Source organism: Herpailurus yagouaroundi, unplaced genomic scaffold, assembly GCF_014898765.1.
Source record: "Herpailurus yagouaroundi ecotype Mexico unplaced genomic scaffold, PumYag 189, whole genome shotgun sequence".
NCBI classification, from domain to species: Eukaryota; Metazoa; Chordata; class Mammalia; order Carnivora; family Felidae; genus Herpailurus; species Herpailurus yagouaroundi.
This window is the reverse complement of record NW_024412420.1, coordinates 13,957,297-13,968,452: the sequence shown is the minus strand read 5'-3', so window position 1 is coordinate 13,968,452 and position 11,156 is coordinate 13,957,297. Positions and strand designations below refer to the sequence as shown.

Here is an 11,156-nt window from a genome sequence, read left to right as displayed (position 1 = left end):
CGGATGCTCTTTCCACTGAGGCCTCACCGCAACACCTGGAGTAGGGAGCCACCATTTTGTGGCCAGACCACCCTCTGCTAGATTTGGGCACAGGTTCTCTAATTCACAGAGGCCCGTGGGCTTCGTTTGAGCTCAGATCCTTGCCGTGTCCAGTGTTGTTTGGGCAGACCCTGTCCCTGCTTCCCCCTGAGAACTGGATTTAAGGCTCCTAGAGAGGCCTGCAGTCACCCGGGCTTGGCCCACGTGATCAGTGCTCCTGGAAGATGTCACCTTTCCCATTTTGCCAAGGCTTCTTCTGAAGTTCTCAGTCCATCACTGTGCTCCCTCCCCACCCCAAACCCTCCAGACTTTCGGGTTAGGGTGCAAAATTTTTGCCAAGGGCAGGTCCCAAGACCCGCGGCGTTCATGGCCCAGGGCAGGCGCCTTGGGCGGTAGCACTGAACCGGGCCCGCCACAGCTCCGCTCCTCCTTTGGGCCCTCCCCACCCACGAAGCGGGGCAAAGGCTGCCCCTGCCCTTCCTCCTTGACCTGTCCAGCGGGCCGCAGCGGGGCACCGAGGGGCCGGCAGCCCGAAGAGCGGCTGGGGGCGAGGGCCGGGGAAGGGGTCCGCAGATGCCGCCTCGGCCCCCCTTCCCTGACCGGGGCCCCCACGGTGTCGGGGAGCAGGAGGAATCAATCAGGATAATGAAGCCGCAGCCTGCCACGCACCGCGGGGGCACTGAGGAGCCGGGGCCAGTGCCAAGTCCGCCAGACGGTTCGGAGGAGCCGAGCCCGGCACGGCCCGGCGGCGGCGGCGGCGGCGGCGGCGGCGGCGGAAACCCGGAGCCGGCGCGGAGGCCGGACGAAGCACCGCGCAGGTCCTTGGCAACAGCGCCTTGGCAACCGGGACGCCCGAGAGGAATCTTAAAGCTGCAGAGCCTCCTTTCCTCACCGCTGCCTCCTCCTGGACCTCAGGGAAAAGGGTCGTGCCCAGAGTTAGTGGTGGGAGTCAGGCCCTGTGCCTCTCGGGACTTGGGGGTCCAACTCATACCCTTACTCCTTCATTCATCAAATGTAGATTGAACCTACGTGCCCAAGCACGGGCTAGACACTGGGGAGGGGAACGGGCTGTGATTAAAAACATGAACAAAGTCCTGCCAAGAGGAGTTCACAGTCTAGCGCGCAAGGCAGACCAGACTGGCTGAGGTGAGCAAAACCCCGTACTACCCAGGATGAAGGGGCTTAGGCTGGAGGGCTGAGGGGCTATTACAAAATAATCCTGCAGCACCTGCTTTGTTCTAGGCCGTGGGTTAGTTTGTTCCTGGACTGTGCTATTATCCCTCCAAAAGTCCTGTGAGATGGGTATTATTTTCATTACCATCATTTTCGATCCTATTTTAAAGAAGAATAATCAGGGGCACCTGGGTGGCTCAGTCAGTTAAGCCTCAGACTCTTGATTTCCGCTCAGGTCATGATCTCATGATTAGTGAGATCGAACCTCTCATTGGTCTTTGCACTGGCAGTACAGAGCCTGCTTGGGATTCCCCCGCGCTCTGCTCCTCCCCTACTCACACACACTCTCTCTCAAAATAAATAAGTAAACATTAAAAAAAAAAAAAAAAAAAAAGATGAACAATCAGAGGTCCAGAGTGACAAAGGGACTTTTCCAAAATCCGATATTATGTTTTGGACAATTTAGGACTTTTGACTCTGGCCAGCTTTCATTGCAGCATGATGTCTGGAAGGTTAGACCTGAGTGAGGACTTCCCAATACAAATCATGTAGGAAATGAGGAGAAAGAGTAGCTGAAGGTAGAGATGGCTACTTCTCTCTTCTGCTGCCCACTAGACCAACCTTGTCTGCATGGCAGGCCTATATGTAAGCAGAGACAACTAGAAGGGGTGACCTCCAGAGGTCCCCCTGGTTCTGCAATTTGATGTCTCCTGCCTGAAGTCTAGGCACTGTGCCACCCTTCTGGGCAGCAGTATTTGGCAGGGGGCTGCAAACTAGGGGAGATTCCAGCCTTCTGAAACAAGGGGTCAGGGATGATGGGGGAGGATTAAAGGGGTGGGAAGGGGCTTTGGCAAAAGAAAGCCAGAGTCAATATCAATAGGAAGACTGGGCTTCATCTTCCCTTCTCTTGTCCACCTATCTTTCTCTTTCTGCACATCCATTCAGGTAAGAAATTTGTGCCAGGGCCTGGGGTAGGCTCAGAGACCTTTGGGAAGGCAAAAAATCACGCTGACTTTATAGCCAGACTCATCTGGTTTCAAATCCTGGCTCTGCCACTTATCAGCTATGTGAGCTTGGGCAGGTGATTCAGTCTCCCTGAACCTCACTCAGTTTCCTCCTCTGTAGAGTACAGACATTAGTATCTACCTTTCAGGGCTATTGTGAGACTTAAATGCATTGAGAAAAATGTATGTATGGTGTCGAGCACATGGTAGATGCTTAACAAATGATAACTTTAAAGATCTCTTTATTTTGATAGTCTGATAATGGCTCCCAAAGATATATCTACCTCTTAATCCCTGGAATCTGTGAATGTTACCATTCTGGAAAAGAAGATCTTTGTAGATGAGATTAAGTTAAGAATCTTGAGATGCAGAGGGGGGGCCTGGGTTGCTCTGTTGGTTAAGCGTCTGACTGGCTCAGGTCATGATCTCATGGTTCGTGAGTTTGAGCCCTGAGTCAGGCTCTGTGCTGACAGTGTGGTACCTGCTTTAGATTCTGTCTCACTCTCTCTGCCCCTCCTCTGCTCATGTTTCCTCTCACCTGCGCTCTCTCTTTCTCAAATAAATAAACATTAAAAAAAAAAAAAAAGAATCTTGAGATGCAGAGATTATTCTGGATCATCTGGGTGGGCTCTAAATGCCACCACAAGTGTCCTTATAAGAGAGAGGCAGAGGAAGATTATACACACAGAGAAGAATAAAAGGTGATGTGAGGACAGAGGAAGAAATTGGGAGTGATGCAATCACAAGCAAATAAATGCCAAAGACCACTAGAAGCTGAAAGAATAGATCTCCCTTAGGGCTTCCAGAGAGAGAGCACAGTCCTGCCAACACCTTGATTTTGGCCCAGTGAAACTGATGTTGAACTACTGGCCTCCAGAAATGTGAGTGAATAAATTTGTTGGTTTTTGTTTTTGTTTTTGTTTTTGTTTTGTTTTGTTTTGTTTTTAAGCAACCAAAGTTGTGGTAATTTGTTACAGAAGCTATGGAAAATGAATACATTTACAATGGAGTTTCCAGCTTTTTTTTTTTTTAAGTTTATTTATTTATTTTAAGAGAGAGAGAGAAGGCACAAGCAGGGGAGGGGCAGAGAGGGGGAGAAAGAGAGAATCTCAAGCAGGCTCTGCACTGTCGGCTTAGAGCCTGACTTGGGTTCAATCTCTCAAACCACAAGATCACGACCTGAGTCAAAATCAAGAGTCAGATGCTTAAGCTTAACCAACAGAGCCACCCAGGAGCCCCAGTGGAGATTCCATCTTAAACAAAACCCAGTACCGTCCCTCTAGGAGTTCAAAGTCCAATGGGAAATGAGAGAACTAAACAGTGCATAGGGATGCCCAGAAGGTAGAAGGGGAAGGTAGGTAAGGCTGTTGGAGTTAGGGAAGGAATTAGCCAGGTGAGGGGCTAAAGCAGGAAGGGCATTCCAAGCAGAGGAAACAGTGTCAGTAAAGGGGTAGGGAAGAACATTGACTTTAGAAGACTGTCCATGTTTGGGAGGACAGGTGCATGGGGATGTAGGGGGTGGTATGACAGAACTGCTGAGGTAGTTGGCAGGGGCAAGAGGGCTAAGTAGTTTCCAACCCAGAATGGAATCAACCCCTCCACTTTGTGCTGCACTGGGCTTCAAATCAGAGAATGCTAGACTGACCCTAGGCCTTAGAGACCATCCAGTGCAGTCCTCCCATTTCACACATAGGGAAATTGAGGCCCATAGAGAGTGAGTTCATCGAGGGAATAAGCTACAATAAGATGGCTACACTCTGGCCTCTCTCTTGAGCCTCCCTCTTGAGTGTTCCATGTCTGAGGGTCTCAGAGATGCTGCCTGATGGTCCCTCTGTAGAACACATCCAAAAAACACAAGCCCTGTGGTCTCTAAACAAAGGGAGTGATTTGCATATTATTTGCATGCTGCTAATTAGATGAGAGAAGCAGATTCACTTAGCCTTCTCCCTTTGTGTCCCCCTGTCCTATGTCCTTCTCATGGAGTTCTTCCTCATCCATCTGTTGACCTCAGCAACTTCTCCCATAATTCCAGCCCAAGCCTCTCCCCCAAAGGCCCCTTACTCAGCTCCTGCACAACCCCTTCTGTATTAAGTATTTGGTCCTGTCTGGAAAAAGTACCTGGTGGGTCTTTAGTCTGAGTGGAGGATCTTGGAGCAGGTTATGTGGAAAGGGAGGTGAGGGGTGTTCCAGCTTGAAGTTTTCTCTGGGAATGGGAAACAGTGAGCTCTGTCTCCTTATAGTCCAGGGGCTATCTGAATGGGGCTATGGAGTTGGAGGCGGGGAGAGTGCTCCTTGGGGATCTGGTGGGCAGGTGCCAGCTGCATGCCCCAGGCCTGCCCCAAGCCTCTTGGCTGGCAGCCACACCAGTCCGTGAAGAAGCTGGCTTCTTTGAGGAAGGAGGATTCCTGGGGAAGGTCAGGAAGCATCCCTTGGCCTGGCAGTCTAACATGGAAAAGGCTGAGGTTACCATGAGAGTTCCTGTGGATCCTCCAATGGGGACAGCACATCCAGATTCTTAATGGCTGTCATCAACCTAGCTCAGAAAAAATGTGAGGCGCTGTGCTCAACTGAGCAGTGTCTCCTTGAGGGTAGGCACTCAGTAAATGTTTTCTGATAATGAGAGGCCACCTGTCTCATGAGAACAGGTAAAGAGGAAAGGGGGCCACAGAGAGGCATAGATTCTGCCTCTCTCACCTCTCATTAGCCTCCTCTTTCCTCTGAAATCAAAGCTATGCCCAGCGCCTCTCCCAAGTGAGATGTATAGGCTTGTCATATGATGACCACCAGAGAAGGCACCACACTGTAATCAAGACAGGTGCACAGGATGAGCACAGGTATCCCTAACCCCTATGCTGGCAGAGTTGCTGTGGCGCTTCATCACCATCATGGCTGACTCAAGGTAGCTGCCAGGAGCTGGAGAACATTGGTGCATTAGGATTCATGGAAAAACGTGGCTCAGGCTAACAACTTGCAGAAACCAACCTGGTTAGGACAGTGGTCTGGATGTGGGAAGACTGCTCTGCATATGTGAATAATTCTTCTCCGTGCATGGGTAATAAGTGAGCTGCGTGTACACATGCTCCACGGGGCTTCAGCAAGCATCCTGACCTGCATGCACATATCCCAGCGCGCACAAGTGTATACTGCACAGGAGTGTCTTCATGGAATTCCATCTTCCTTCTTTCCTCCTCTGGGTCTTCTCTTCTTGTTTCCTGGTAAAATGGGAAGTGGCATAGGAATATTAGTTTCACTATCCCCAGCCTTGATCCCTTGTGTTGAAGTTCCCTGCCTCCATTTGCCCATGACAGCAACTGGTGGATTCCCTCTTGGTCTTGAGTTGAGGGATCCCAGCTCCTGGGATGACCATCTTGCATCAATTCCTCTGACCTGGTGTGTACCATGCCACTTCCTCATCTAGTGTCCAAGTTGAGGGGAGAGGTGAGAGGAACTAGGGTGATGCTACAGGAGTGGGAATAGGAAGGGGGATCAGATACTGTTCGATTTTGCCTGGGTCCCTCTGGAGCACTGCTGCTCATTTAAAATTCCGATTTAAAGCCGAGCGGCTCTTTAAATTTCCACATTAGCATGCCGCCCTGATGCCAGGCCAAGATGTTGGGATGGATTTGGCAGGAACGCCTCTAACAGCGGCAAGCAGCAGCATTTGCCAGCAATAAAACAACGCATGAATAAAAGAAAGCCTGCTTGGCAGCAGCAGCAGCCCAGGTAGCTGGGTGAGCCCAGGAGGGGCCCTCATATTTGGGGCTCAGAGGCATGAAGGCTTATACAGGGGCATGTGTGAGTATAGGCCTCTGTGGCGGTCTTGCCTTCCCCCCTCACCCTCAATCTGTGCCTGCGGTGGAATTTGGGGTGAGGGCCCAGGCAGGATTGGGGTTTCTCCCCTGTGCCTGTCCCACCTCCTTCCCCACAGGCTTATCTTCTTTGAGGAGACAGATGTTGCCTTTGATGAGGACATAGGGACTTGGCCCAGAGCCTGAGTTGTCCTACTTCATTAGGGACCCAGAGAACAGGTGGGGTCAGAGAGAGCAACAATGCCTAGAGTGGCTTCCAGGTCCATGACCCCAGGTACTGGGGTGCTGGGGGGCACTGTCAGGACAAGGCTACTGGGTCAAAGACACCATGAGGACTGAGTATTGATGCCAAGCTGGGTGGGAGAGATGCTCTGGGATGGGCAGTTGGCTAGAATTGGGAGTGGTCTGGGAGAGGAAGGGGCTGCCAAGCCTGATGTAACATTAACTTCCTGCAGATTCAGGTATTTTGTTTGAGGTCAGATGGCAAGGGCAGCAAAGATGTCAGATAAAGCCCCTGGGCTGAAGGCTGGGCACCTCCTAGAGGTCATTTTGTCCATTCCCTGCTTCCCAGGGTCTAGAGACTACAGCCCCAAAGGACTGGCTGCTGGCTCCTGTGTTCTTCTGCTCCAATCACCTAGCTGAGGATCATCACTATCGCCCCAGACATTTCAAAGAACAAGCAGATTGTCTTGTTCTCACCATCTATCCCTCCTACTTGGTCAAACCATCTCCTTCTCTGAAGTCCAGGGGAACGGGACAGGAGCAAACAGAGGAGTGGCAACAGATGGTCTCTGCAGTCTCAGCTAAGGCAGAAAAGAGGGGTTTTCTTCAGAGCACCCTTTTCTGATGGAACTCCTCTCCTCCAGCTCATGAGTGATTTCAGGACCCACATGGAGAGTTGTTGGGACTTTGAATTCTCTCCATCCCTGGAAAAGCTGGAGAGCATACAGGCAGGTCCAGGCACTGGTAAGGTAGGGGCCTCATATCCTGAAACTTGGTTTAGTCCTGTCCTGATGGATTTCTCCCCTCCCAGGGAGAATGAGGTGGCCTGACCTCCCAGGCACCCTGTTCTCTGGTCCATACATTGGGGATGACTCAACTCTGGGGTGAGGAAGTGGATAAAAAACTGAGTTTAGGCCAGAGGGATGTCTTTTGTCATTTATTCATTCATCCAACAAATATTTACCAAATAGTTGCTTTATGCTAGGCACTGTGCTGGGCACTGGGAGCACTTTGGTGAATACAGATAGACGTGGTCACTGTCCTCGTGGAACTTTCCATCTGGTGGGGGAAATAGGATTATTATTATTCAAATGACTGCACAAATAAGTGTGAAATCACTGTTCTAAGTGCTCTGAAAGAAGAATATACAGTACCGTGAAAGTGTATAATCGGGGGACTTGGCTGAGTCCAAGGAGTTGAGGATGAGCTTGCAAAGGAGACAGAGAAAGAGCAGCCAGAGTGTAGAAGAATTGGCAGTGAAATCATAGAATCAAAGGAGAAGTTGGTCAATTGTGTTGAGAGATGCTGAGAGCTCATGAGACACCTATTCACCCTGACACCTCACCTGCTAGTTGTGAGTACAGGTATGGGAAGTCTCTGGCATTGTGCCTGGCTCACAGTTGGTGCTCTGTAATGTTAGCTCCCTTTCCCCCCTCCCCAAGCTGAGTCCTCCCTCCAGGGATCCTAGATGTCTGAAACAAAGGGGCCGCTTAGTCTCAGCCTCCTCTGTCAACTCAGACCCCAACCCCTAGCCATCCAGTCCTCAGTGAGGGATTCTGGGCTCCTCCCTGCCTCTTCACATTGGTCCCATGGAGCCCTACCATTTCCTAACCTATTTCCTCCTTTGTGTTGGCATTCCATGAAGAGGGGCTGGGGGCTGGGTCTCATAGAAAGATGTCATTCTGGCTCTGCTTCTGGGCTGAGTCTGAGAAGGGAAGAGTGTTGGAATCCTCAGCAGCTCCCAAAGCTGCCCAGGGTGAATCTGAGTGTCTTAGGTAAGGAGCGGGAGTAGTTGGGGAGATGGGAGGGGGGCTGCCCACCCAAGGCGGCGTAGAGCCCAGAGCCTTTTCCATTGCAGACACCCCATCTGTCTCCCACAGAAGGCTCGGGTTGGAGGAGGTGCCGAAAAGGGGGGTATGGAGGGTGAAATTGTACAGTCTGTGATCTAGTATGACGGCAGTAAAGGTGCTGACTGGGGAGAAGGGTGGAGAGTCAGGGTGGGGTGTTGGCTGGGAGAACTAGAGGTCAGAAGCTGGGACTGGAGGTGGGGAAGATGACAGGGATACTCTGTGCTACCCTCCGTAAGGAGCCCTGTGTTTGATTTTGATTTATAGCTCCCTACCCCAATGACCACAGGGCAAAGAATCACACCCTTCTAGTCAACAGACCAGTAGTGTTCCTAAGCCAAGGACCGGGCTGGATTCATAGCATCTCCCTCTCTCCAGCAGTCAGACCTTTTCCAGACCTTAAAATAATATTTATTTAAATTTGGCAGTTTTCAGAGTGTTTCCTTTCACATATCACTTTAATTGATCCCGCTAAAATCTAGGGAGGTAAACATTATCATTCTTGATCTATAGATGAAGCAACAAGGAGTTTAAATAATTAAGTGGGGGCGGCTGGATGGCTCAGTCAGTTAAGCATCCAACTCTTGGTTTCAGCTCAGGTCATGATCTCATGGTTTGTAAGTTCAAGCCCCACATCAGGCTCTGTGCTGACAGCATGGAGCCTGCTTGGGATTCTCTCTCCCTCTCTCTCTCAAAATAGGTAAATAAACTTAAAAATTAAAAAAAAAAAAAAGATTAAGTGAATAACTTGGATCACAGGAGAGTAAGGAGAGGGGGCCCTAACCTAGGTGTTCTGACATGCAGCCACTAGGTTATCCTTAGGCCTTCCTTGCTCCTCATTTTTGGTGATTCTGTACAGCCCCCACTGCCAGGTCAGGTTGGGGTCTTCTAGTAGATAGCTCAGAATAACTCCTTCCCTATGACTGACAAATGTTGAGAGATACCCAGGCCTTTGGGAGATACATACATCCACATAGCTCCCACTCCTGGATACCAACATCCTGACACTAGGAAACTGGACATCCCCAGAGGGATGGGCCTCCCACATATAGAAATATGAGAGGGCTCTAGACTGGAAGTGGTCAGGAAATGAAGGCAAGGCAGGGGGTGGGGAGTGGAAATTGCCAGCCCAGTTAGTTGCCCTGTTATGGTCCACTCCAGGTCCTGAGTAGACCCTTGGGAATCCCTGTGGACACCCCCTCCCCACAATCCAAATTCTTTCTTTTTTTTTTTTTAATATTTTATTCATTTATTTTTTTTGAGAGAAAGAGAAAGTGAAAGAGTATGAGCAGGGGAGGGACAGAGAGAGAGGTAAACACAGAACCTGAAGTAGGCTCCACGCTCTGAGCTGTCAGCACAGAGCCAGACACGGGGCTTGAACCCACAAACTGTGAGATCAGGACCTGAGCCGAAGTCAGGAGCTTAACCGACTTAGCCACCCAGGCACCCCCCCCTCCACATCCCAAGTTCTAAATACTCCCCCCCACCACCTATATTTAAAAGAATATGATTCCACAGCTTTCCTACCTACTCCAGTCTTTTTTCCCACTCTTCCCTTTGGAAGTTCTTCCTCAGGTATAACTTTATTTCTTCAGGCTACAGCTTAATCCCTTTAAAAGCCCTTTAAAACAGGTGCCAAGGGAACCCAAGACAGGGCTTGGGTTATTAAATATAAATAGACAGGGGAGGGGAACTGAATATAGTCAGATATTTTATCTCTCAGTCCCTGCAAGTTATTGGGAAGAAGGCACTAGTGGTTGCTAAGCAACAGGTCTCCATAGAGGACAAGGCATGAGAGGAAAAAGCCCCTTTTGAATATTGAGGTGAGAGGGTAGGGAAGGTGAGGTCAAAGGGCTATGGACTGGCAGGTCTCGGGCTAGGGAATGATTGGTTTGTCCTCCAAGAACAGCCCTATTCCCCAGGCCTTAGTAAACTCCGCCTTTACAGTTTTTCCGATTGGTGGAAGGAGGAAGGCCTCAGGCGCTCCTCCCTTCCTGCCAGGAGGAGGGAACCTGGTTTCCATAGCAACCCAGAAACAATCCTGGCCTTGTTTTGCTTATGGCTTCTCTGTAACCCCCTTATGGAGCACCAACTATCATGGACCCTTTTCTCTGACCCCCAACTTCTGATTTGAGGGGGAGTGCCATAGAGTTGGTCTCACCTGGCCCTGAAGTGACCTATTAAGACTCTAAAGAGGGGGTGACTTTTAGGGGAAAGGGCTTCCAAGTGTCTTTTAACTGCTGCACCTCCTAAGGGGCTGGAAAAACATGGACAAATGGTGGCAGCAGATGCAAATTCTATGCCCAGGCTTGCTTTCTAAAGGGTAAGTATAGGCTGGGGTTGGAGGTCAGAAGAGAATGAGGGGGCAGGGTCTTTTGTGCCCCTTGGCCACCCAAAGCCCTAATCCTCCTCAACCTAAAGTCCACTGTCGTCAAGACCCAAGAATGGAGATATAGAACATTAACGTATGTCAAGTATAAGTGAGTGGCACCGAGGGGCATAATCTGTTTTTCTAATATGACCACAAGCAGAGTGTTAGAAGAATTAGGCCGACAGCTGCTGGTGCCCCCCCCCCACTCCTACCCCCCCTCCTCGCTCTCCCTCTCCCTTCCTCCTCGGCGTTTGCACACACCAATGGCAGCCGAGCCCTGCTCGAGATTTCTCTTAATCTTCCTCCGCCATCCTGCGCTCTTTCCGCAGGCGGTGCTGCGAAGCCGGCAGAGCCCCGCGTCACACCTTACTGCTCTCTGAGATTGCTCCACAGAGAGCTCAAGGAGATGGCAATTCGGTGCTGATGCCGGCTGGCAGCAGTTGGGAGAGGGGAAGGAGGAGAGAGAGGGAGGAGGGGAGGGGGAAAAAGTTGGCACGGATACCAAGTTTTTCCCTAGAGAGACATGGTGGGGGGGGGGGGGGCGAGAGAAGAAGACAGAAAATGACACAGAGAAAAGGAAACAAGGAAAGAGAGAGAGACAGAGAGAAAGCGAGAGAGGATTAAAGTTCTCAGACATTCACATGTGGGCATCCCTAGCCCACCTCAACTCATGACCCTCTAAAGATTACAC

At 50.5% G+C, this 11,156-nt stretch overlaps 2 protein-coding genes across 13 annotated transcripts in view; one reads left to right on the top strand and one right to left on the bottom strand.

Annotated features, from left to right (window-relative positions):
• Window positions 1-560: 560 nt before the first annotated feature.
• Window positions 561-11,156, top strand: part of LOC121044905 (splicing factor, proline- and glutamine-rich) — a 30,772-nt gene continuing 20,176 nt past the window's right edge. The window contains exon 1 of the mRNA XM_040497386.1: window positions 561-1,185. Within this exon, the coding sequence (XP_040353320.1) occupies window positions 613-1,062 (450 nt within the window). The 5' untranslated portion in view covers window positions 561-612 and the 3' untranslated portion in view covers window positions 1,063-1,185. The remainder of the gene's footprint in view (window positions 1,186-11,156) is intronic.
• The window catches only part of CDK12 (cyclin dependent kinase 12), a 78,226-nt gene continuing 71,154 nt past the window's right edge, over window positions 4,085-11,156 (bottom strand). For all 12 annotated transcript variants that reach the window (XR_005797533.1, XR_005797529.1, XR_005797530.1 and 9 more), the window contains 2 exons: window positions 7,212-7,306; window positions 4,085-5,428 (listed from right to left, as the gene is read on the bottom strand). The gene's annotated coding sequence lies outside the window, so the exon portion shown is untranslated. The remainder of the gene's footprint in view (window positions 5,429-7,211; window positions 7,307-11,156) is intronic.